Raw genomic sequence first — 25,574 nt, forward strand, 5'->3', positions numbered from 1 at the left:
TTACACGCGTTTGCATTATTGACGCGGTTGGTAAGAACCTGTTCCCTCGAGGCCAGCTATCGTCGGTAATGGTTGCTCTCTGCAGTTGGCTGGCCCAAACAATTTCAAGATAGTAACGTTGTATTTGTACGCATTTACTCGCGAACGGCCGTGTAAGAAAATCAAGAAGAACCTTCGCACGTCCCGGCTACCGGCAACGAGGTTAATTACCTATCGCGTTTCCACCGCTTCGCCTGGGAATACTAAAACGAGCCAGCTGCATTCAACCCTATTTTTTCAGAGGCTTTTGTGCTCTTCCTATCGCGGTTTTTAATAATCCGCTCGTATTACTTTCCGCCCTTAATTCCGCTCCCCAGTGTACTTTCAGTTCTTGATTCTTTACTGTGCCACGTTTTTTTCACGAGAAATGAAATTGAGTTTCGTTCCGTCCAAGTTATTACCCGAATCGTGTCACGAATGGGAAACAGCGTGTGCGTGAAACGATCGCGCCAACCTTCTCTCTACCTCTAGACGAGGTTTAAACGCTTTAAGACAGCATCCGACGCGATGCGACGCGAATCAGTCATCCGAAACACCGATACCTTCGTATAATTACGTTACACACGAAACAAATCTTTCTCGTGGATAACCGACGAATGCCTTGGGAGCTCTCTCGCAGTAAGACGAGACGGGACGAGGCGAGACGACAAACGGTGTTTAAGTCTCACAGCCGAAACTCTTGTTCGAATTGCAAAGCGCATTTGCGCGTTACGCTGCTATTCTATGCAACCGCAATTACTCGAGATGACGTCGCGAATGGAGACAACTGCCGACGAGGTCTGGATCCGTCTGAGGAAACAAGAGTCGACCGCGGCGTGGAAGGGGCAAGGAGGAAGAAAGGAAAGGAACGGGCGCGTCCGTGTTGAACGCTGCTGCTGCTGCTGCTGCTGCTGCTGCTATGCTTTTCTTTAACCGGGTTTCCACGATCCGTCCTCGTCCCGCGATTCTTCTTTTCCTTTCCCTTTTGTAACAGCGGTTGCTGTTCGTGAGGGAGTAACGAACCTCGGTCTTTAGACGGAGGCTTCGTCGTGCGCCATTGCGAGGCGGTGTTGCGATCGCGCGTTCACGGCGCGCCGCGTGTGCACCCTCGATCCACCAAAAAGCCCCGGTAAACAAACTTGGTGCACGCGTCGCAGCACGGCTACGCGACAAAGCGCATTATGCGGCTCGTTCGTCGCGCTCCCAGCGCTGCATCGACCAACCTTCGGGATTCGACAGATTACTAGCGCGCGTGATGTCACGCGGCTGGTCCGGCTTCGCCGTTCCATCTTGTTCAAACATCCAGCGATATTTTCTACCCTCTAAGCTCCTCCTTGGATTCCCTAGGAAACTCATGGACAGTTTCTGCTGGTTTCGTTTCATCGATCGACGATCTTACCGGATAATACACATAGTTATTATTTTCTCAATTACGCTTGGATTCCTGTAGATTTTCCAACTGACGAGACCGAGGGAAGAACGAGGGCGTTCGAAGTCGTCGAGTCTCCGGGGGCAAACCCACGCGCGCCATTCCACCATGAATTCATTCGCACCCTCATGAAATTCAAAGCAGTCGTTACACCGCTGCAACGCTGGCACAACGACAACGAACAAGACGACGACCATGAGAACGATGGGAACGATGGTAGGCGACGAGGCGCGACATCGCAGATCGTGTACGACACATTCGGCCACCCACACGCGTCTTTCAGATGTCCGATGTTTTATTTATAATTTGTTTATATCATCATCTGTTCAACTTTTCGCCGTTCGTGCCGGTCCTTTAATTTCTTGGAGAATAGATACAAGTTCTCTCTCTCTCTTTCTCGTTCAACTATTCGTAGTTTTCGCTGTGTCGATGAACGTCGAAAAGCAACTGCCCTTTTACGAATTACGTAGTCGCGTTACTCTCTTGACGATTACAAAGAACGTGTCTGGCTGGAATTTCGACTATAGCGACGGTACTTCGGAAGGGAAAGTGTTATCGTAAGTTTCAGCAGGGATGGCGTATCGCTAGGTGATTCGCTTTAATAATTCCATAGTTTACAGTTAATGGATCGCTCGGGGATTAAGTGGCGCTCGCTGTAACGCGCGTGTAGATAATTGAATGCACGCATCTAAATCCATAGCAAATTGGACGAAATCTCCATCAAACAGTTAACACTTAAGCCACCCTCGATTCTCGCGTTACGATTCGATTAAACCCCCTGTTAAATCGCGTGTATTCCTAAAACAGGACCGGCCGCATCGGTACATCGCTCGGTGAAATAATTTTGCGACGCGACCGGCAACGCATCGATAAAGGCGCTACACGTTGAAACGGATGCTACACACTTCGATAGATACAAGTTGATTCGCGTGAATGAAAACGATCGCGTGTAACGATCTAAACGTTTATTTTCATTTGTAAAGAGAAAGGATGAAATATAGTTTACGCACGATGCGACTTTTTCTATCGCTGCCACTCCGATACATTTGCAACGGCGTGATTATTTCGCGATTTGCCGTATGGGAAGCTTGAAAATCGCAGTAACGAACGTCTCGACACGTTTCTCGAACAAATTCGATGAACGATGAAATGCCGCGACTGATTTCATTTACTCGTACTAGGCTATGCACTGTACGCGTAATGGATAGACGGTACAATGAGTAGTATTTTCAGCGAACGCGTGCAACGATTCCGATCTTGGAGAATCGTTTCGCAATAAATAGCGATACAGCGATACCGCGTGGAACAGCCGTGGTGACATTGGAATTACCTTGGCAAATGCGACGCATAGGTTACGCGGTATTACGGCAGCGTTAAATCGAACCCAACTGCCATTTTCAGAGTGAATGTAAAGGTATGTCGCTGGCTGTAAGGCCGCTACGATCCAAGGACTGCTTTGCCGGTTGCCCTGAATGCATACTTTAAACAAATTAACCTATTCGCGATCGGACTTTTCGTATTTTCGCCAAGGCTGTTTCAATCGTGGCGAACCCATCTCGGCGCAAAGCTTTGAGGCCGTTGTTATTCGTCCGTGTTCTCTAGTCTTTTCCAACAGAAGCAAAAGATTATTAGACCGGTGTTTCTTCTTTTTTCTCGAATAACGTTAATTAGTTTCCATGAGCGCGACGAGTTCGGATTACGTGGAAGCTCGAAAGCATCGGTTTAACGACCGTCGACGGTCGGCCAACGTTTTTATCGTGCAAACGAGCCGGACGCTATAATCCACAAAGCCCGATTCCTCTGGTTCGCTCGAGGTAACGCGAATTTTTATCCAAACAATAAGAATTTCTTCGACGTTGCGCGGGGCAGGTACGTCGTCGAGCATTCGAAGCGATCGTTAACGCTTTGAAGCGGCCACACAAACGGTCGTTGACCAATCGACAGTACAGCAAAAAAATCTTTATTGTTTACCATTGTTGTGCAGGGAACGTTCGGATCTAACGTACACTCGAAGAAGACGTATCTGATCGCGGGAGGATTTGGACGCGGGTGAACGGCCACCGAGGTCGGATAAGGGTTAGCGAATACGTTCTTGCCAGCAAGGAACGTACAGGCGTATGCGGCCGCGACTCTAAGGAGGTCAAGTGCACTTCTCCATGCTTCTAGCTTCCATCGTTTTCTCGACTTGGGAGGCTACTTCGTTCCACCGATGTGACCTCCTCCGCCGTTCGTTTCTCCTTTCTCTTCTTCGTTTTTACTTTAATAATCCTGCCAGACAATATCGCGGCCCGACCTTTTCCACCGGCCATTCTTCAATCTCGAATGCATCCAACGGTATCGTTATTAATTTTAATTAAACTGCGTTATTGCCCTTTATTGTACTTCGGGAACAGTCAACGAAATTAGTTTCTCAGCTAGCGGATCGCGACCCTTTCTCGCGACGCCGCCAGACTCACCGTCATCTGCAGCGTTCCAAGTGCAGATGCGCGCGCGCGCGCACACGCCACTCCGGCGAAGGTAAATATTCGTTTTCGAACGAGGTGGATAGAAGTTTGAGATCCTCGCGAAATCACGAGGAGTTTAAAGTCTTGGAGTGTAGAGTGTTTGATGAGGAGTGTCGCGTCGTCTTCGTGCCCGTCCAATCTCCAACGGTTTTCCTTTATATCGACTGCACCGAATTAGTCAGCAGCACCGTTTACCGAATAACTTAAGTCACTTGGACTTAACAATCATTGTCCTCTTTTATAACCGTTCCACCCAACTTCGAAACTAACTCGATTCGATTCGAGTGAAATTTGTACGCGTGGAATTACGCGATGTCAACCGAACGAGCGTTCGTTCCTGTTGGATTTCGATTTTTGATTGGAAGGGATTAAGAGAAAAAAGAACGTATCGGAATAGAATTTATACTGTTATATTAATGGTCATTATAATTTCGTTTTTCTTTCCATAATTGACGTTTCCGTTATATTTTGATTCCCCAGTCTTGCTTGATAAAGTCTGCGGCTCTTTCTCCGACCATGTTGACCGAGGCAACAGGGTTACCAGAAACCACCTATGAAACGCGTTCGAAGAAAATAACAAAATGAAATATATAGATTTGATGAAGTGTCGAAGGTAATTTAACGAGAAATATGGAAAACGTACCGTAGGCATAACGGACGCATCGGCTACTCTCAGTCCTTTGATACCGTGTACCTTGAGTTGAGTATCTACGACGGTCATCGGATCCGAACGCGGGCCCATTCTGACGGTGCCGGTCTGATGATTCTCCGGTCTTGTGTTCCAACGTATAGCACATTCCCAAAAGTCATAGCTGTCTGGCTTAAAACCTGCGCACGCTGGTATTTTCACGGGTTGACGCTTCAAACCTAGCTTCCGCATGATCGGGGTCTTCGATAATTTGATAAGGTGTTGGATTCCTTGAACTATGACGCTGCGATCGTGTTTGGTCCCTAAATCGTTACTCCAGATAACAGGTGGATCGAGTGGATCGTTGCTGTTCAACGTAATGCGACCTACAGACAGAATTCGAGCGATGCGTATAAATCGAGTGACGAAAATGAAGTATTTTACGATATCGAGGCAAAGACAGCTCACCTCTGCTCGTTGGGTGTAGATTCACGGCCGTAAATTCGACAGCCATCTTGTCGTCTATCGCGGCCAAGAGTGGGCCTGTTTCAGATTCGCAAACTGCTTGGTAGCCGGAAAAGAATATCTGGATATCTGGATCATCCTCGGTAGTGAAATTAGATGTCAATATTCCACTAACTTGAGCCAAGCCTGTGCTAGAGAGTGGTCCAGTTTGGTCTCTAATGTACTGTTCGATGTTACTTTCGTTGAACACTGGATAATAAGTTTCGCTCAAGGTGAAGGTTAGACCATAGGATTGGTGGTTGTGAAGATTTTCACCAACGCCTGGTAGATCCATCACTACGGGAATCTTCTTGGATTTCAAATGTTCCTTAGGTCCAATTCCAGACAACATCAACAGCTGGGGTGAGTTTATCGCTCCCGCTGACAAAATCACTTCGCGTTTTGCCCTTATGATGCGCTTCTTTCCATTCTGCGAATAAAATCAACATCGAGGTTAAACGATGGAAAAGCCGTAAGAACGTGATGTTATAAGTTTGATACAACGTCGCACCAATAACACATCGACTCCTGTCACTTTCTTGCCAATGGTCCTAACTTTGGTAACGGTGGCGTTCACGGCTACGTGAAGATTCTTACGATCCGCGACGGGTGTAATAAACGATCTAACGCTGGTCTGTCTCACACCGTCTTCACTGATAGTTTGAGCTATAGTGAAGCCTGTCATTTTTTCTCCGGCGAAATCTTCGGAAACGCCGAAACCTGCTTCGTCCGCTGCTTTGAGGATATGCCAGGCGAAAGGAGGTTGATATGGGAACCTGTCGACATTCGGATATTAATTCGAAACGACCATCGAAAGAAATAATTTTCAAAATACGACAGAGATGAAGATATTTCGGATCAACGAACCGTTGCACGGTCATAGGACCTCCGGTGGCATGATGTTTCGCGCTAACTCTACCAATTTCCGTGTTATTCTCCGACTTGAGATAATACGGTAGCACCTGCAAGGGACATATTGCGAAAGTTGAACAAGATTTTCTGACGATCCACCTAATAGCGCTACAAATATCGATAAACGAACGTACGTCTTTCCAACCCCATCCTTCGGCTCCCAGTTTTACCCACTTCTCGTAATCCTTAGGATGACCTCTATGATACGCCATACCATGGTGAAGCGTCGTTCCTCCGAGATTCTTACCCCGAGGCCAAGCGCATCTTCCATTCGTACTGAGACAGGCGTTCGATTCGTTCGTCGTTTTGTATTTCCAGTCCAAGTCGCCGCCTATACGTATCACGTGTTCATTCGATTAAACGCGTTTTTCGCATAAACCGTCGCTGCGATCGAACGAAATTAATTACCGAGATAAAGCATAAGATTGCTGGGTATTTCGGCTCCTGCCGGTTCATCGGGGCCTGCTTCGATCAGTAAAACTTTCCAATCTTTGACTTCGCTCAGTCTTCCAGCCACTGCAGCTCCACCAGCACCGGCTGTACGAAACGTGAAACGTACGAGTAGTTTTTCGCGTGAAAGCCAGATAATAATTGTTTGATAAATGCTCGATAGACGATTGATTTCAAAGCTTTTCACAACTTACAGCCGACAACGATAAAATCGTAACTAAGGTCTGGCTCCTTGACTGGCCTCACGCGCTTGCACGGCTCACCAACTTCCGGATTTCCCACTAACAGTATGTTGAAAATCGTCAGTAACATTGCTCCGTTGTTTGCAGAGCAAACATCCGAAAGCTGAGGACCCCCTAGGTAGGGATCGACACATGGCGGACTTGAATACGAGATATCGAACAAGCTCGACTGCAATTGTGAGCAATATGGTTACAACAGGAGGCGTAGCATAATGGTGATCCGATAAACACGCTAAAATAATCCGTTTGTACGCGGTAATTTGTAAAATAAGAATAGGAACGTACCATATTGTCAAAGAGGATTGTAACCGATTACAGTTGCAAAACTACGCTCAGTAGGCTTCGTTCTGCTCAACTGACTACTGTGTGTTTCGTTACATCCTCTTTTATACTTGCAGCTTTATAACACCGATATGTAAGGAAATGATAAATGAATAATTTCGAGTATACAGGTAAAATAACAGAATAATACTTTTAAATTGGCCATTATCTGAAATTCTGACAGTTATCGACATATAGCTTGTCGATAAATAATCTGTCGACAAACTCGCACAAGGACTATTTATTTTTATTTAACGAGAGTAGGAAATGTGAAGCCTTGTTCAAATTCTGTTAGACTAAACATTTCTCAAACAACGAAGTGTCTATTCCGCTTAACATTAAACTCTTTTAGAACGTTTTAGAATACTTAATTTAGTACAAGTCAAGTAATTATGCCATATTGAGAAACAGCTTATCTGTCACTAATGCTTTCACGATATATCGGAGGTCAACATGCATGTATTCATGCATTAATATCTTTAAATTATCTTTTCCGGTCGAAGATTAGAAATTGCCTGAAACTTTGTATACCATTACATTTAATGCTTACAGACAATGCCGGACATTTTCCGGGACGAGCTTCCAGCAATGGACATTCGATTACTGTTTACGTTTCTTATCCGGGACGATGTACGTACGAAATACAATCAAAAGTCGAATTATAAAGCCTTATTCGGAAGGATAGGTCAGTTCCAGTCAGAATTGTCGGAAAATTCCCTCACATTCTCCCATTCTACCCCTGCATTCCGTATGTCACATGAAAATGAATTTTCTCCTATTCTTCTCTCCTACTGGTCTCTTCGCGAAGCGTCTATCTCGCCTCCATTTGTATACAGCGACCTGTAGACTCGATAAGGAGAGTAAAATAGTGATAGGAGTAGTATGGCGCCATGTATTCCCGGAAGAGAGAATTTTTGCGGCAGTAATGAGTTTCAATGTTGTTTGGCAGCGTTCAGAACATAATAGAGAGACAGATGACAGATCTCACAGGAATAATTTTAGCTCTGTTTCAATTTTGTTTAGCGACGTTTTGTTGTTTTTAGTTAATTTTAGGTAATCTCTTTTTCTATTATTCTACTACTATTCTATTCTATCCCATTACTTATTTTTGTTATATTATTCATCTCGAAATATTGATTTTTGTTGTAATTCCGACTTAAGGCAGACCTATGCTCTAAGCATAGAATAAGCACGACCGGTAACAGTTAACACTGATGATATTTTTCTTAGTATCAATATATGTCTAACATTAGCTTTTTAGATTTTAGATTAGATTTTTAGCCATAAATAATAAGGATAAATAAACGAACGCGGTATATGTATGTGTACAATCGTATGTGCGAAGGAGCCTAATTCTAAACGGACGGAACAGTTTCGAAAATTATTCCGACTGTTCTTCGACTACCTCAGTCAGTATTATTATACGTTAAAGGAAATTCGAAGATGGATTCGGAGATCGCATGTTAGATGCTAAATAAATTTAGCAAATACTAGATTCGGGAAAGTAGCTGTGAAATAAGGATAAATTAAAGGATACTATGGCGAATAAAAAAACAAAGAGTGCAGAAAGAAAACAAATTAAAATTATTATTCAGCCAACTAATTGTTGGTACAATTGACTTGATATTAATTCGGTAACAACGATTTACATCTCTTTGGTATGTTTCTATTTCGACGTTGGTTCAATGAAATAAACGACTGTGCGACTGGCAACACTCGTAAACGCGAGGAATCTTTTGCTTTAAGGCCATTTCAGTTTAGTATGATTAATAGGAAAGCGTACGCGCGGAAGGTATTATAATTGTACGCGACGTATGTACTCACGTACGTACGTACGTACGTATAATACTTAATCGCGAAAGATGATAGTAAAACTGTTTCGATTTACCTTCGTATCGATCCAGATAACGCAGGTTATTTGGATAAATACATTTACCCTGAACGTCGATTCGATAAAATCTCGAAAATCCGAAACTGATGCTTATCTACGAATAGAACACGTGGAAGAAGTGAAAATTCACGTTAAACGAATTCGCATAGGTGCTTAACATCGTAACGCGAAAATGGAAAGAACAAGTACAGGAACAAGTAGTCGTAAGAAAGAACGGAGAATGTAAAAGTAATAACAAGATCCGCGATAGTTGAATTAGCTAGTGCCAGTGTACGTCGATTCTCCGTTCCACAGCTTCGATCGACTGGATCGCAGCGACTCGAGGAGAAAGGCCGGCACTCCGCGTCCTTTAGCGTCGTCTCTTTGGTGACGTTGCGCCGGCACCTCGACGACACGGCACAGCGCTGCACTGTAATTCCTTTTGCAGAAAGAAACCCGCTAAATCATGGACTAGATCGATCGAGGATCTTGACTACCAGATAGGCTGGTCCCAGTCGATGTATTTGATCCCCCAAAGCAACAGATCCAACGAGTTGTCGATCGTGGAACGGGAACTAGGAAACATGGCAAATTGCTAGTGACTATGCGCTAGACTTTCCGAGGTGCTGAGTACTTCCATACGGAAGATGGACGATGCCCGTACCATTGTGTCGGCTTAACACCCCAGTCCATCTTGATGAACGCCGCTGCCCTTTCGCCGATCATGATCGCCGGAGCGCCCGTGTTGCTAGACGTTACCTTTCGAATCGAAACACATTGCTCAGACTCCACGCAATATTCATCACGAGAGAGAGAGACAAAAGAGAAGAAACAAAAAGATAAATACTTGAGGCATGATGGACGTGTCGGCGACTCGCAACCCTTTAATACCATGTACTCTCAATAGCGGATCTACAACGGCCATCGGATCTGAGGCTGGACCCATTTTACAGGAGCCTGCCTGATGATTCTCTGGACCTGTTTCCTGGCGCACGGCGCATCTCCAGTAATCGTTGCTTAGGAACGGATACTGCGAGCAAGCAGATAGAGGTTGGTTACTAAGCGTCATATTATATTTCGCCATGGCGGTAGTGTTGCCGAACGACAAGGCTATCTGAATTCCCTCCAGGAGGATAGCCATGTCCAATGGATCGCTCAAATAATTTCCATGGATTATGGGTTTCGCGAGAGGATTGTTGGTAGCTAACCGAAGAGTTCCTGAAAGAGAAACAGACTCGTTTATGCAGAGCGCACAGTCTCGTACAATGTACATATATAGATTTACAATCCAGCGCAAGACACAGGAAATTGCAAGACGCGATAAAAATACCTTTGCTACGGGGATGAGTATTCGTCGGCGATATGCTTATGCTACGACGTCCACCGTCCATGAGGGCTCCTACCTCCCCTGTGGTGGCACACGATGCTTGATACCCACCGAAAAAGAACTGAAGATCAGGATGATCGGAGGTGGTGTAGCTCGAAGGTAGAATTCCCGTTAATTGGGATAAACCTGTGGACGCCATGGGCCCTTTTTGGAAAGAGACGTATTCCAAGGCTGCCGCCCAATTCAGGTCGAATTCGTTTGGTTGATTTATGGTCCAAGACAGTGTGTACGACACGTGATTGTGAAGATTCTCACCGACTCCTAAAAACATCGTATTTTGCTCGAAAAGTATCGACAACGTAACAGACGTTCGTAAATTACAAGGGCGATGTACGGCCGCTTACCTGGAAGATCTTTAACGACGCTCACGTTCACGGCGTCCAAATGCTCCTTTGGTCCAATTCCAGAGAGCAATAAGAGTTGAGGGGAGTTGACAGCTCCGCCAGAGACGATTATCTCACGCGAGGCTCTTGCAACGCGAAGTTCCCCATTCTGAAAATACGTACATAAAGGTAATCTGTATTTAACGAGTCGTTGCCATTTAGTCGAGAACAACGGTTACGCGTTTGAAGTTATAAAAGTAAAAAAAGAATTGTGCAAACTAACGTGGGTCCATGAGCATCCATACGTGCTGGTGATTATGGAAGTAGCGTAAGTCAAAGGACCAAAAAAAGGACAGATTTTCGTTTTTTTTTGTGCTGTATCGATATGTCTGTTTCTATATTATGGAAGAATTTTTGTCGAATAGCTGTGAAATGACCAACGATACGGAGATATACTTTCGTATCTATCCGTAGGAATTTCACGTTGATCTTGACAGTGGTGTAAGTGCGTGATTTTGAAAACTTGTGAGAGAAAGATAATTACATATGTTTGCATTGTGTCGTTAAATAAAGATTCGGATATACGCAATGTTTTGCAGAATATCAATGCACCCTGAAGCAGAATTTCGTGTTTTAAATCTTTCACCGAAAAGGCGAAAGCCAAAATTATATTGTAATCCACGGTTACCTCAATTATGCGCAAGTGAAAGGCCAGTGACAAAAGAAAAATATAAAGGTATAATGAATCTACTACCCGATATGCCAGCGATTCATCGTGAATATTTTAGAGTCCTTAAAATGTCCAAAACAGACAATTTTGTTATTGAAGCAGACAATAATTCGTAATTAATTATACAAAATTACGATTTCTATAATAATAAAAATAACATATACTATAAATAAATAAATTTGTTTATTTTTAACTTGTACTTTTAATAATATTCGTTATTGTTAATATCGTGAATCATATTTTCGAACAAGTTTCCCATAAAATTGTAAAATGATATAAAATTGAAAAAATTTAAAGATTTATTATAAGTGTTACCAGATACTGCTTTACGTAATGGAAAAATATCTTTTTAATTCGTTCGAACGTAGAAACGCAAATGAATAATAATTTATTACTTACACCATTTTCATAATCATCAGCGATATGTATTATCGAAAAGGAAACAAATGAACATCTTTCACCTGATAAATCGATACGCGTTATCGTTTCATAATTAATGACGCGTATGCAAAGGATATATGTATGTGCTATACACTAACTTTGTAGTATTGAACACCGACTGCCTTCCTGTTTTCGATAATAATCTTCGTGGCAGTGGCATTCAGAACGACCTGAAGGTTTCGTCTGGATCGAATTGGTTGGAGGAAAGCGGTCGAGCTGCTCTGTCGAACTCCGTTCTTGCTCATCGTTTGAGCGGTCGTGAACCCGATGATCTGATCACCGTTAATGTCCTCCGTCATCGGGTATCCTCTCTCGACCGCGGCTGCGAGGATGTCTTTAGAAATGTCGGGCCTCCAAGGAAACCTCTCGACGTTGAGCAATCCGTCGGTTGCATGGTATTTCCGTCCAACTCGATTGATCTCCGTGTTATTCTCCGAGCACATGAAATACGGCAAAACCTATCGCAGAGTGAAAGAAAAGTGTGTCGCGCTAAGTTTCCTGCGGGTTATTAGCGTGAATCAGACTGGCGGATTATTGGTAAATAGCTCTTGTTAACTACACGCGATACTATTTTCGCAACTATTTCTAGAAGTAAATCGGCGTCCGTGCGTGCACACGCCATCTGTTTAACTTAAATTTTATTTAACAGCGACCTTTTCGATCGGTCGTTTTTTTCTTCTTTAGACTTACCTCCTGCCAAGACCATCCCTCGTTGCCCATCGCAGCCCAGTTGTTGTAATCCATGGCGTGACCTCGCGAATACATCATACCGTTGTGAACTGACGAGCCGCCGAGGTTCTTGCCTCGTGGCCAGCTACAAGATCCTCCCATCGAAAGACAGGCGTTCGCTTCGTTCACGGTTCGATACTGCCAATCGATCTCTGTGCCTGTTCGAACAAGACCAAACTAATTTTCTCCAACTCCTTCATCCGATTGATTCTCGTATAAACGGTGCAAAACGTGACAGCAAACTACCTAGAAACATAGCGACCATGCTGGGAATATCGGTACCAGGTGGTTCGTCTGGCCCAGCCTCGAGCAGCAAAACTTTCCATTCCAGTATATCACTGAGCCTCGATGCCACAACGGAACCGGCTGTCCCCCCTACGGATCAAACGCGAAAAAATCAGGTGAAATCATTTATTAGACAGTTAGCAAGATCGTCATCTCGATCAAGACCGTACGAAACTCGCATCACACGGATGAAAGTGCTATGCCCGATCGAGTCTAAGGAGCATCGAGTATCCGTCTCGGTACACCAGTCGCGGGGAAAGTGGTTCGATAAGGCCTTGACCATGGTACGCCAACAGGTAAAAGTAATTATACCGTGCGTGTACGTTTATGCTTCACGTACGGTGGTTCGGTAAGCGAAACGTGTTTCAATGCGTTGCTTACACGTGACGCGTGATTCTACATACGTAAACGCGTGCACGTCGATGCAACGGCAAAGTAAAAGAGCGAGCTAGAAGTGCAGGCAAAAAACCTGGATCAGTACTTTCATCTTAAAAAGGGAACGGCTAGTTTGCAGGAACTGTAGTGCTCATTTTTATAATAGGCAGCTTTCGCGTATCGGTTCTCGGCGAAAAGAAGGCACGTTCGCCTCAACCAGAAAGCGTATTCGTATTTCTCTGTGATCACAAATCATTAATATAACTATTACGTCCAGATTATCCGAGATATCCTCCGAAACAGCAATATCGGTACATATAGATGGCGCGCGAGAACATCGTTATTCATATGCAAAGAAAGTATGTAAAATAATATTCGATATGAATATTTTTTTATAGAAGCGATAATGCTCGAGGAAACTCGACCATTCATATCGCATTCGTTATCTTAATTCACGAAAAATATCGTCGCAACTGAATAGGTAAATGCAGAAGGTGGAACAAATTAAAGCAATCGTACGTTCGCGCTATGTGATATATTATCAGAAAGAAAATAGCGTACATACCTTGACGAAAATGGAGAAGCGAGAGAACTAGCGTAAATATATAGCTATTTACGGCAAATAACACGTAAATATTCTAGTTTTATCTTTGGCTACATCGAAACATGTGTATCGCAGCTCCGCTAGTCCCGCGTTGCGAGCGAGATATTTATGAGACGTAATTATGAGCCCACGCTTCGGAAGATTAATACGTCAAGCTTTGGTTGTTGCGGAATTATATCAAGCTCATCGTTGCTGTTCGAAGTAATTAACAGACTAACAACATGTTCATGGAGTTTAATATTAATTAACGATAGTACCCGCCCCAGGCTTTTCACAGATTCGATTTTTCACGTCGTGTCGTTTCGTGTAGATTTAATTATCGAATCAGAAGTTTGTACAATGGATAGCGTACGCTTAGAAGATCCTCTGAAACGCGTAATCGCTTGACGTTTCAGTCGATTGTTCGTTTCGTTTATGTAAATCGCGAATTCTTAGTTTGGAATTTATACGACAAAAGAAGATATTGACGGGAATGATTAACCGATTTCGTTCAATTAGTAATTTACGTCAAAACGATTTCCATATAATTTTCTTTTTCGTGAAATTCCGGGGTAATCACGATGTTGCACGCGCCCAGAGGTATTACGACTAACGAATACCGAAGGAACGCAACCGCCACGCGCAATCCGATGAGCCAGGTTAACCGCGATAATTAGTTCCCTGTTTAATCAGCGCATCGTTGATTCCATCGATGAAATCGCAGAAGAGCTAGCCGGTTATAGCTGCAGTATTCGATGCTTCTTCGAGAACGTTCTTCGATTGATTAGATCGATCGTGCTCAATAGCGCAGAAAATAAGTTGTTTCTATGCTCGTTCGTTAATGTTCTTGACCCGCGTACTCTGTCTACCTTTCTCGCTTAATCGAGAAAAGGTGGACGCACGTGTGTCTAAAAGATTCTTCGACGGTAAGAAACTGGACGATGGAAACGAACAGCTGGCAGACGGAGAGACAGAAACTTTGAGCGACTGGGTCGGCTGATTTTACAAACTGGCGACTAAATCGGCTATCGATCTCGCGGATTCGTCATCGTTCGGGAAAGAAGTAAACGTTGGAAAAAGAAGTTTCCTGTTCTTACGAGCCGAGATTGTTTTTCTCGTGTTCAGAGCCCAAGCTCTATGTCATTTTCCGCAAACTCCAGTGCTATAACGGCACGAGATCAGCAGGTGAAAACGGTTCTGCTTGGGCAAAAACGGCCGACTCGGTTGCATAACCGACACGGCGATCTATTACGCGCCGAGCCGCCGAAAGGAGTAGCTCGATCGAAAGCAACGCCCCGCACTCGGTTATTCTTCGGTTCCCACGATTTTCCATGATTTCCTGGCAGCTTTATGTCTTCGCGGCATCGGATGAACCGTACCGATCTAAGTTATGTCCGCGTAGAATCGTATTCCCCATACACGTACAACATACTCCCGGTTCCTTTCCGCCGACTCGCTACCACAATACGCGAATCTTCCTACATGACCCAACGTTGGCCACGATGCAACGTTATTTACGTTCCAACGGCAACTTGGAGTCCATTCGCGTATAAAGAGAGCCGGGCTGCTTATTCCGCTCGTCGATTTGTATCTTTATAGCCCCTGCTCATTTCTCCCCGAAGCGACGGTATGGCTTATCCTTCTGTGATATCCCGCCACCATGCGGACGCTTTATCCGTTCGGTCAAGACGTTTCTATCTACCTTGTGTAAAGCCACGTCGTTGAATAAAAAGTCGCGCAACGTTCAAAGACGTTATTCCACGGATATTTGCGTGCAGCGACCATCGAGAGGCAAGTTCGATCGGCTTTTGAACGAAGCTGTACGACGAACAGGAATTTCACACTAATCTGCACGTAGCCGCGCATCGATGGCCAGGGGCAAAAAGGAACGTGAAAAATTGCGTATAATCGAGGAAAAGTGTCACCGAGAAAATAACGTTTTCATCGCGCGATACGCTGAATATTCGGCGAGATTATGCAAATGCGGGCTCGGCCGACTATAAAATATTTTGCGGTACGCGACCTAGCGAAATGCATATTTTATCATCGTTGCCGCCACCCGCGTGTATATCCGCAGACGAGTGTTCGTGATTCGTCCATTTCGTCATCGGCGATCGAGCGTTGCCGCAACATCTTTCTAGTCTTAATCGCTACATCTTCGAAAGCGATCGATATTCTACATATCCGATTTATGTAACGGAAATATCGCGGTTTACGCAGCTTGTTGCAGCGACAGCGCGAATCGGTAAAAACTTTCGTCGAGCCTTGTCTTCGAGCTTTCGATCACCTGTCTTCCTCGAGACAGTCCATCTACCAAATTACAAATACGTATAACTGCAGCCGCAAACGAAATCGATCGGTTGTTTCGTCATTGTCAATGGTATAAGGTCGCAGTAACGCCGAGCACAGACGATGGGCGTGAGAGACGGCGTGGCGCGTCCAAGAGATCGACGATGGCGTACGAAATCAAACTATTAACACGCTAATCGCGCTAGTTCATCGAACGAATAACAGTTCGTATTAATATCGCATCTAAACGATCGACGATCTCGAGCCATCAAATCGAATTTTCGGCGTTGCTTCGTTCGCGATAATCGACGAATTACGATCGAACCAGCACCACTGCAGCGCTCGAATTCGCGATAATTTTGTTTGACCTCCACGCGTATGCCCGTTTGCCGAGATTGAAAATGTTTCTCCGATCCAATGTACCGACGCGATACAGTTCGATCGTTTCTCCAGTCCTGCACGTTCTAAAATATGCATAGGAAGAACGATGTATTCGTTTAATGCAGCCTCTAAGCGCATTTGCTTTAAATATAATTATGTGGGTTTTCACGCTCGTTTTGTTGTTTCGGACGTACGAGCGAAGCCAATTTTTTCATTGCTCTCTTTCGATGCTATCGATAAGCTATCGCAACATCAGTTTTTCGTTTCCGCGAATTCCACACGAGCCATGAGCTGAATTGCACAATTAGGAAACAAACAATACAAATAAGTGATCAATCGTTGTTTACTATTAAACATCGTTTTGCTTGATCACATGGCTACGTAGATAAGCATTTAGCGTAAAAAAAAGACCATGCTATCGGATAAGATAATGATGGTAATTATGCTCGACGATATCCAATAATCGTAAATACATGTCAAGGTTCGACTTTCCGAGTAGGAAGGAGATATTTTCCTTTTTTAACCGATTCCGTCAGATCGACTGCGAATGAAGAAAAAGGAAGACTTAAATTTCGATTCGTCTCGCGATCCACGTTGCGCGTGTTTAAACGTTTGGGCCAAGAAACGTAATCGGCGAAGGAGAAACAAAGAGAATTATTTCGGAGCGTCAAACCGACGAAACGATGCAATGGTAACCGCGAACTAGCGCCACGGATTTACGCGACCGTTTTGCCAACCGCCTCGTGAAATATCCAATTACAGCTTCTTTTTTCCTCTCACCGCAAAGCTCAACCTGCTCCTCTATCTTCCTTAGCCTGTTAAACATACCAAGACAAGTTACACAGTCATTTGTTTTGCTCGTAATGAGTTAACTTGTCGCCAAAGTTTACTAATTACAGCTGTTTAGAAAACGTTAAAACACTGTTTGTTTCTTGCTACCGCTTCGCTCACTTTTATTACTCTTCGCGATACTTTCCTACTTTGATTTTTACATTTCCTGGATTATATATATATACCTCTGGTTGTATCTTCTTTTCAACGGTATAATACCTCGCTGTAAAAAAGATTAATCAAACTTTGTTATTTTCTACCAAGCTTCTGTTTACTCCGACCGGTTTTACAACGTACGACGTACCCAAGATATTCTTTAAACCCATAATACCCAACTTTGCGTTGGGTCGGGGAAATTGTTTCGTTCGCTTATAAATATACCTAGAACCATATCGTTACGTTTCTTTCGAATTAAATTGAATCGTTCGTAAATAGACTATTGACCTAATTTCGATTCATCCTATAAGAAACGGTTCCGATACGAATCAATTTGAAACAAATATAATACATCTCGCATAACAGGATTCAAAGGCATTTGCATTCGATGGGAAAAGCTTTCTTCGTTAACCGTTCTCTTTTTGTCTGTCAGAAACAGGAAATGTTAAAATTTATTTAACTTGCGTCGAATTTCTTCTGGTCGCAGCCATACCGATTGCTGACTATTTATTTATTTTGATTTATGTTCGTACATCGGCCAAATTGTCTCGAATGTTAATTAAAGACGTAAAAACAAACTAATAAAGATTAGCGAATGATTGTTGAGTGAACGCGCACGTGTACAAATATACGAATTAATGCCTAGCATTCTTTATTCGAGGTTGCATACAACAGAGAAACAACACGTACTGGGTTTGCGCTTGCTCAGACAGGCCGGGCGAACGGATAACTTTCCAATTGTAATTTTAATCGGGACACATCAGGCAGATTCAAATGGGACGAGTTGCGATTAGATGACATACGCTTACTCGAGTTGTCCTACGATTCGCAAAGCGAATAATCAATCGCGTGCATAGGAAAGGATAGAGAGATTGTCGCGAATTTTGTCGAGAACGTCGAACGTCCAGTGAAACGCTGGCGATACAACGGATTTCCACAACCCTGTGATAGTCGGTGAACGCTTTATGAAAATTTCATTTCTTCTATGGAGAATATCGAGTAACGAGTTTAATTAAACGCGTTTGGACACGGCCGATTAGTTCGTGTTTGCTGGAATAAAAGTTTCCCCTTCGTTAATCTATTACGATATTAGGCTGTTTGCATCTAAACGATGAGAAAGTGGTCGTTAGTAAATAATCGAGTACAAACACAATCGCGATGTAAATCATTCAGCGAAAGCCACTTGCTTTCGTTACAGTACTTTGAGTGGAATGTGTGAAAATTTTAGTGCCGGCTCCACTGAAATTATCGAGCATATTGTAGAACGACGTGCACGATCGTCGAGTTATCGAGTATACTCACCGCCGATGACGATAAAATCGTAGTAGTATTCGGCTGGATCGATAGGTCTGACTCGTTCGCAGAGGTGAGAGATTTCATCTTTGGCGCGGACGAATGTGTCCAGAAGGGTCATGAATGTCAGAAACTGAGATCCTGGACAGGTCTGCGCGAGGCTTGGTCCGAGATATGGTGCCGGACAGTCCACCGAGACTGACACGTTGTACGACATTCTACGAAGAACGAAACAGAGGTTATTGTACGCGTAGTTGGAGTAAAAGAAACGATCGATAACCGATGAACGATTTAATTGAATCGATCGGGATCGGAAGCCCTACCGCGTTACGCGACGATTCTCCAAGGGAAAAGCGAAACGGAATCGAGCGAACCGACCAACTAGCGAATGGATGGTAGTAGAGCAGAGTGCTGCGGCGAAAGATTCGTTAATGACTCGTGAATGTTCGCGTTGAGAGATCGATTTGCTCACGGTGGCTGATCGCTGGTAGGCGTTTCGCGTGCGCTCAGGTATTCGTGTCTCGACGAGACTCCGGTTTTTGTCGATCCGAGTCAGGGACGCACCGCTGAAATCAACTCGATCGCGTGTTTCAAACTCGCGTCGACTTTCGCGCGGAAACACACGGGGGAATAGTCCCGTATACGTTTGATACCGTTTACATAATCGCGCGGGAAAATTAAGTATATTAAAAAATTGGATAGAAATAAATATTTGCATTAATTAGCGAGACGGAATTAATACAGACATAACAAACCGAGCTGCGTTAATTAATTTAGCTCTAATTAACCCGGCTGAATTTCCAACGTGTACCAATGGAATTAATAGCTGAAGAAATAAAGCAGAAAAAATATGCGCGAAAACGATTGTTATTAAAATGTACTTTCCCAACACTGTGTAAGACACAATGATTATTCTAACATCCAGTTATTTCGCGAAAGCTATTGGGCGACAGTAACCGCGATTTAGTAATATTTCATTGTTTATATTTCCCGCGAAACCGCGCACCACGGGAATCGGACGAGAACAGCTTCGCGAGAATCTTTTATCGCGCTGCTCTTCGTCGGTCCCGAACAACGACAACGGACGAACGATACTCTATCATCGGCGATTGTCTTTGTGCCAATTATCCAACAATCGCTTCCAATTTTGCTTCTCTCGTAAGTTTCGTAACTTGCCGTATTATCGATCATGTTTGTCGTTATACCTTAAATCGTGAATGAGGAATAGATCGAGGTATGCACCGTGCGATTGGCTGGATCGCTACACACAATTTCGGTTTGATAAGTATAACTACACGAGATACGCGTGACACGATGGAAGGTCGTACGTGCCCCTCGGTCTCGTAGCTGCATGCGAGCAAAATGTAACTGTAATACCTCTCACCGTAGAACGTCTCTTTATAATTCATCTCCCACCCCGTCGTAGTTGTTTTCCCCGGCACGGCAAAGGCGCACGCGAATTGCCTCCTACGTAGGAAAATCTCCGTGATTTTTTTCGATGGGTTGATTTTCTGATTCAACGCTTAACGAAGGTCAAGATCATCATCGTCGTCTTCGCGTACTTCCCACGACACGTGATGTAGCAAGTTGCACGAGAGGATTCTTATCGATACACAGAGGACGATTATCGCGCGTGTCAATCTTCCTTGTTCGTTTGGTTCGTCCCGTAACCGCAATCGTTTAATGACGTTCGGCTAATCGTGGCACCTTTGATCTTTTACGTTGGAAAAGAATGGTTTAATCAGTACTTCTAAACGAGGCGCGTAGTCGAGCAGGTGTATGCTAACCTTTGTACCGTACGAGTTTTTACAATTATCTATACTTTGACTATCTGTTTAATTGCTCACTGTCGTTTCAAAGTCTAGTTGACGTAGTTTTGCAAAACAAACTGGTCGAATGGCTAGCCTACCGAAGCTTGTTGGTGGAAACTCTATTCTAAACAGCGTTTGTTTCGTTTGAGCCACGGTTTTTATTTTTCCGCAGTTAGTTTTCGCGAGAAGCATGGCTCTACAAAGCGAGATGCGCACGGGTCTCACCGTTGTCGTAACGCGGTCGGTTAACCCGTTGAAACGATTCGATGTCCGCAATGAAATTATTAACGGGTCGAACATTGTCCACGCAAACGGCAACCTGTGCTCGTTCACCATGTTAATAAACCGTGAATCGCTGGTTATTTCGCAGCAAGCGCGGCTAGAATATAATAATGTGACAACGCACACGTACGAACCGATAATAGCGTTCCACTTAGCCACCGGATTCGTCGGTCGCAGGTACACGACACCGAATACGCATTTTCGTGTGCCTATACTCCACGCTTTACTGACTCTTCTCCTGAAAATTCTCTCTTTTTCTCTCTCTCTCTCTCTATCCGTTACCCACCGTGTAACACCGATCGAGATCATTGCCAGCCGATTTATTCCAGACTAGGGTTTGATTTTGTCCGATCGTCGATGCGTCACGAACGTCGACCAACGTCGACCAATCGAAGATGCTTGTATCGCCATGACAAGGCCCATCATCCACGTTTTTTCATTAAAATTTCTTACTGTAATTTTCATTTCTTCCTGCGTTCGCGAAACGAATCGATCGATTTAGCGACGTATCGCGTGTATCGTTGGAAATTTTCTCGGTGAAGTCTCGGATCGGCGGTCGCTAATTACGCGGTTAGCCGAATCCGTAGACTGCACGCACGAACGCTCGAACGACACCATTCACCGGCGGCAATCTGCAAACGGATTTGCACGCTGACGAAGCGAAGAATCCTCGGACCCGTCGTGGATCCGTGAATCCGCATTGTTCGGACGCACGTTGCGTACAGTTGGTTGAGCAAAAATCATATTTCGCGGGAAACTCGCTGCATCGCCGGACAATGGGTCTTCCGGCTTTTTTCCGGTTGTCGCGACTACCGCGAACCAACCGACGTGACACAACCAACGTCTCCAATAAATTTTGTCTTATGGATTTTTCGGTGAATCGAAATGCGGCCAATGGCGTCGAGCAGAAACAACCGAAATGTAATTCGTGTCGGTATTTGTTCCTGTAAATTGAAATAGCGCGCAACAAGATCGCATTGTCGAGGAAAAGAGAAATCGCGTGAGTTTATTATTAACGTCGTAACTATCTTCGCGACGAATTTGCAATTTTCCGGTTATTCGTTACGCGCTTCCATAGTCGTTGAAACGCTTTTCTTCGCTTCGTTCGCACCTACAGCTTCATACATATCATCTTTTCAGCGCGAACGCGAGCTACGTTTCTTTCTACGGTCATCTCTTAAGTGGTTCGCTTGGACTCGATTTCTTGCTGCGGATCATCGGGACGAAAACGTCGCGTCGTGTCTCCTGGAGGTAACGTTGTCCCATAAAACAACTAAGCTTTTGCGGCAGCAGAAGCAGAAAAATCGTTGCCAAGTTGCCAACTATTAATACGTTCATTAATCTTTCGTTCCGAGGGGACACGACGAATGTGCCGGTTTCCTAGCAACTGGTATCTCTCTTTCATTTTTGCAGCACACGCGGATCTTTACGAGTATTTTACTCGCTGACGATTTTCGATGACCGTTTCTCCGTGCTGGCTGTTCGATGACGAACGTATTTACGCAACGTATTCCCGTCTTGTCAAACAGGAATACGCTTCCCATTGTGTTCTTTCTCCGGATTGCTTGTTCGACAAACAGCGGGAATCCGTTCACAGGAATCGATACCGTATGGTTTTGCCTTTCCATTCCAACGATAATCATCGTTCCTGTCGAATATCCTCGATGACGCATCGATGCGTCTTGTTTCGACGAACCAATGTTTCACGATCTAACGATTAACTAATTAATCGCGACGGTAAGTGCTGTAAATTTTACGGACGACCAAACGTAACGCATCGCATCCAGTTAGCAGAATTACAACCGTTTCTCGTTCCTTCGCCTTTTAGCACACTCGAACGCACCTACCGATTCATTCGATCGCATTTATCGATCCGTCTCTTTGATTATTGCCTGGTCGGGCTCGTTAATAGAAAATTACAAGGCGACGCAACTACGCGTTAAACCCTTTCGATATCAGCTTCGAAGATCAAACGCGATACGCGATCGCTGATTACACTGTCTCCTCGGTATCGTCGCCGTTAACGAGATACATCGGTAAACATTTTGCGTTTTCCGAAACGAAGAATATTTCGAACCGATAGTCAGCAGCTCGATCGTCGATGATCTGACGTATCTCTGACAGCGCGCGTATACCATTGTTCGCGAGTATAATTGAAACTGGTCGTTTAGCGCACCTTCGCTTCATCGTTAAATATGCAAATGACTGTGTAAGATCCGATGCAGCGTGATGCGACAACGCGTGTTTCTTTCGTACGTTTCGCTTTGTCCGCAAACGGTGAACGTTCGAGCAACACGTTTTGCACGTGCTACATTTCCCAGAGAACCAGCGAACGAACGAAACTGCGAAGACTTTTGAAAATCAAATTTACAGATGCTCGACGAGACTCGGCGAAAATGAGAGTTAATAGACAGACGAATCCGAAAACAGCTTCATTTGAGAGTATTCGAAGAGAAATTTGATGAATCTGTTGGCTGCTTTTGATTTTTGAAGCGCGATCGTTTCGCTTTGCGCGACGGTTCGTAGTAGAACCGTTTCGCCTGCCAACGACAACGAAGTAGCAGAGAACGGCTGCTAGTTATATCCATGAACAGGTGTAGGTGGTATGAAGCGCGAATATACGCGTCTCATCCGTATTTTACACTACGCTCGTCCGCTTTAGTGGAGCACGTTACGAGCATTAAGGTGAGACGGTTGACGCAGCGCGGCTACTACAAATAGCTCCCGATTTTTTCCTACCGAATATAACGTGGCGCGTGCGATGCACCGGTAATGTTCGCTAACTTTTATACGCGTGCTCGGTTTTAGTGTCGACCCCATCGCAGAAAATGGCGATGACATCATATAAAAACTCGCAGAACCGCGAATCTACGAGTTCGACGTTGCGATCGCATCTCGTTCGCGGATAATCCGTCATCTACGAGGTAAATTACGCTTTCAGCTATTCCCTTTTACACGGGAATTACGTAAATCGAATACTCGATGTCTGTCTCTACTAATATTATTTCATTACCTAATGGTACGTTAAATAAATTGCTCGATCGATAATTATTGTCTTCGCTACGTGAATATACGGAATTTCAGAATTACGATGGCATCACTTCGTGACGATGAGTATTTTCTGTTTTTTTTCCTCTCTCTCTCTCTCTCTCTCTCTCTCTCCCTCTCTCTCTCTCGTTTTAGTAATCACGTAAGCGGGCGAGAAGTAGATGATACGTTCGAATAGTAGTCAGCCCCTCGTCTCGACGACATTTTTCTTCAAAATGATACGCGGTACACGAGAAGCCTTCCTAACGGACGTAAAGGGATTCGCTGTCGTTAAGCAAAGACAATAGACTTTTCTCTCGCTCATGATTGAGTAAACTAAGGAACTGTAATTTTCACATTCTCGGATATATTAACCGCGCTCCGTTTATCTTTCCGCCGACTTGGTTGGGCCGCGATAATGGATGGAGAAAGAAGCTTTGCGGAATTACGAGAATCCATTTTCGGTGGACGGAGAAGGAGTAGCTACGACAGAAGGAAGAGAAAATTTGCGGCGAATACACACAGAGGCAGATACTAAACGTCGACGAACCAGACCTTTCGCGATCCGAGGATCGGTCAAAACTAAAGGGTCAAAAAGTTTCGCATGCGCCGTTAACGCTTTCATCGCCGCGAGCTTGTGGTATTTGTTTTGTACAACTTTTGTTGCTTCGGGGTAGCTGTGACGCTCAACTGGAAGCGAGAGAACGGCGAGCGGAGGATTTCATAAGGGCAACGCACCGACGACATGTCGCCTCTTTCGCAGTTTTTAATTTTGCCGCATCGATGGCGTGAAATTTATACCGCGAGGATGATCGTAACCTCGGCAACAACGAAACTCCTTCCAAACCGTGTTTTAACAACTTTAAAATTTGATTTCGTACTGCGAACGAGATGACTTTGATCGCTAATACTGGTTTGCGTGTTCGATGAAGACACGGTGCGTTTGCGAGGACTTTGAGCGACGATGGAATCGATAGCGAATCGATGCTATTCGCGCAACAGCGTGAATATATGATGACTACAATTCGGAGAAAGGTCAATTTACACGATGAAGACTGACGTACACGCAGGCCAAAGATTGCGGTAGCTAGAACGTGAAGTAGCTAAGTTGGAAGTTCGATCTTACGATTGGCAAACTGCAACATTCGTCGAGCCTGTCGTTCCATGTTTCATCCTTCTTTAGCCGCGTTCGAGCGAGTTTGAGAGCTTTGCCTGAGCCGAGCTTAAATAAGCAAACTGTCGCGTAGGAAAGCTGGAGTGGCGTTTCACCGCTTTCTCTTGTCTATGCTGTAAAACTTTTTGCCAGCTGAATTCTCTATCAGCCTAAACCTAACCCTGTGGAATCACGGGCAACGCTGCATTCGCTTCCTGCTACTGCGGTTCCCGGAACGTTTCGCTTATTTCGCTTATTTTCCACTGAAATAAAGCTCGCCAACTTGCTTTGCCGCGTCTGTTGATCTTCCGACTCTACGATTCCTGAAATATCATCCATCCTCCTACGCGTATCTACCGTCTACCGTAAACATTTAATAATTTTCTTCGAGCAAGTTTGAGACGTCGCCACGAGCGTGCGATTCAACCGAACCACCGTCAGCGTCGTTTGCTAAAATAAACTTGAGGTAGATGGTGAACTACCGGAACGTGGCTAAGTTGATAACGCGACGGTACCTTCGGTTAAACGACGCGAGTGTAACCGAGAGAGAGGAGATTAATGATCGATTATCGGTGATCGGAAAAATGGCGAGAGATTTGCGGAAAAATCTTAATTCAATA

The 25,574-nt window shown here is 44.4% G+C and overlaps 3 protein-coding genes across 6 annotated transcripts in view; 1 reads left to right on the plus strand and 2 right to left on the minus strand.

Moving 5' to 3' along the window:
• Positions 1 to 25,574, plus strand: part of LOC126871696 (nephrin-like) — a 253,004-nt gene that overhangs the window by 46,727 nt on the left and 180,703 nt on the right. The gene's annotated exons all lie outside the window — the stretch shown is intronic.
• On the minus strand, positions 4,346 to 7,138 carry LOC126871720 (glucose dehydrogenase [FAD, quinone]-like). Its single transcript, XM_050630847.1, has 9 exons — positions 6,973 to 7,138; positions 6,640 to 6,856; positions 6,404 to 6,532; positions 6,130 to 6,326; positions 5,951 to 6,045; positions 5,595 to 5,859; positions 5,048 to 5,513; positions 4,595 to 4,965; positions 4,346 to 4,502 (listed from the first exon to the last, which is right to left on the minus strand). The coding sequence occupies exons 1-9, from the start codon at positions 6,973 to 6,975 to the stop codon at positions 4,413 to 4,415; spliced, it is 1,833 nt and encodes a 610-aa protein (XP_050486804.1). The 5' UTR covers positions 6,976 to 7,138; the 3' UTR covers positions 4,346 to 4,412.
• The window catches only part of LOC126871717 (glucose dehydrogenase [FAD, quinone]-like), a 35,628-nt gene continuing 18,623 nt past the window's right edge, over positions 8,570 to 25,574 (minus strand). For 2 of the 4 annotated variants that reach the window (XM_050630839.1, XM_050630837.1), the window contains exons 2-10: positions 18,691 to 18,899; positions 12,735 to 12,863; positions 12,450 to 12,646; positions 11,858 to 12,217; positions 10,610 to 10,757; positions 10,209 to 10,526; positions 9,726 to 10,096; positions 9,543 to 9,637; positions 8,570 to 9,453 (exon numbers count right to left, since the gene is read on the minus strand). In XM_050630839.1, coding sequence (XP_050486796.1) covers positions 9,372 to 9,453; positions 9,543 to 9,637; positions 9,726 to 10,096; positions 10,209 to 10,526; positions 10,610 to 10,757; positions 11,858 to 12,217; positions 12,450 to 12,646; positions 12,735 to 12,863; positions 18,691 to 18,898 — 1,908 coding nt within the window. In that variant the 5' untranslated portion in view covers position 18,899 and the 3' untranslated portion in view covers positions 8,570 to 9,371. The other 2 variants (XM_050630838.1, XM_050630836.1) reach the window with 2 other exon arrangements.

This window comes from Bombus huntii, chromosome 12, assembly GCF_024542735.1.
Source record: "Bombus huntii isolate Logan2020A chromosome 12, iyBomHunt1.1, whole genome shotgun sequence".
Classification (NCBI taxonomy): domain Eukaryota; kingdom Metazoa; phylum Arthropoda; class Insecta; order Hymenoptera; family Apidae; genus Bombus; species Bombus huntii.

Bases quoted from the DNA above. Each gene is read 5' to 3' on its own strand.
- LOC126871720 (XM_050630847.1), bottom strand. The intron at 5,860-5,950 runs GTTCGTTGATCC...GAATGTCGACAG, and splicing joins GGTCCTATGACCGTGCAACG to GTTCCCATATCAACCTCCTT. The intron at 4,966-5,047 runs GTGAGCTGTCTT...TTCTGTCTGTAG, and splicing joins TCTACACCCAACGAGCAGAG to GTCGCATTACGTTGAACAGC.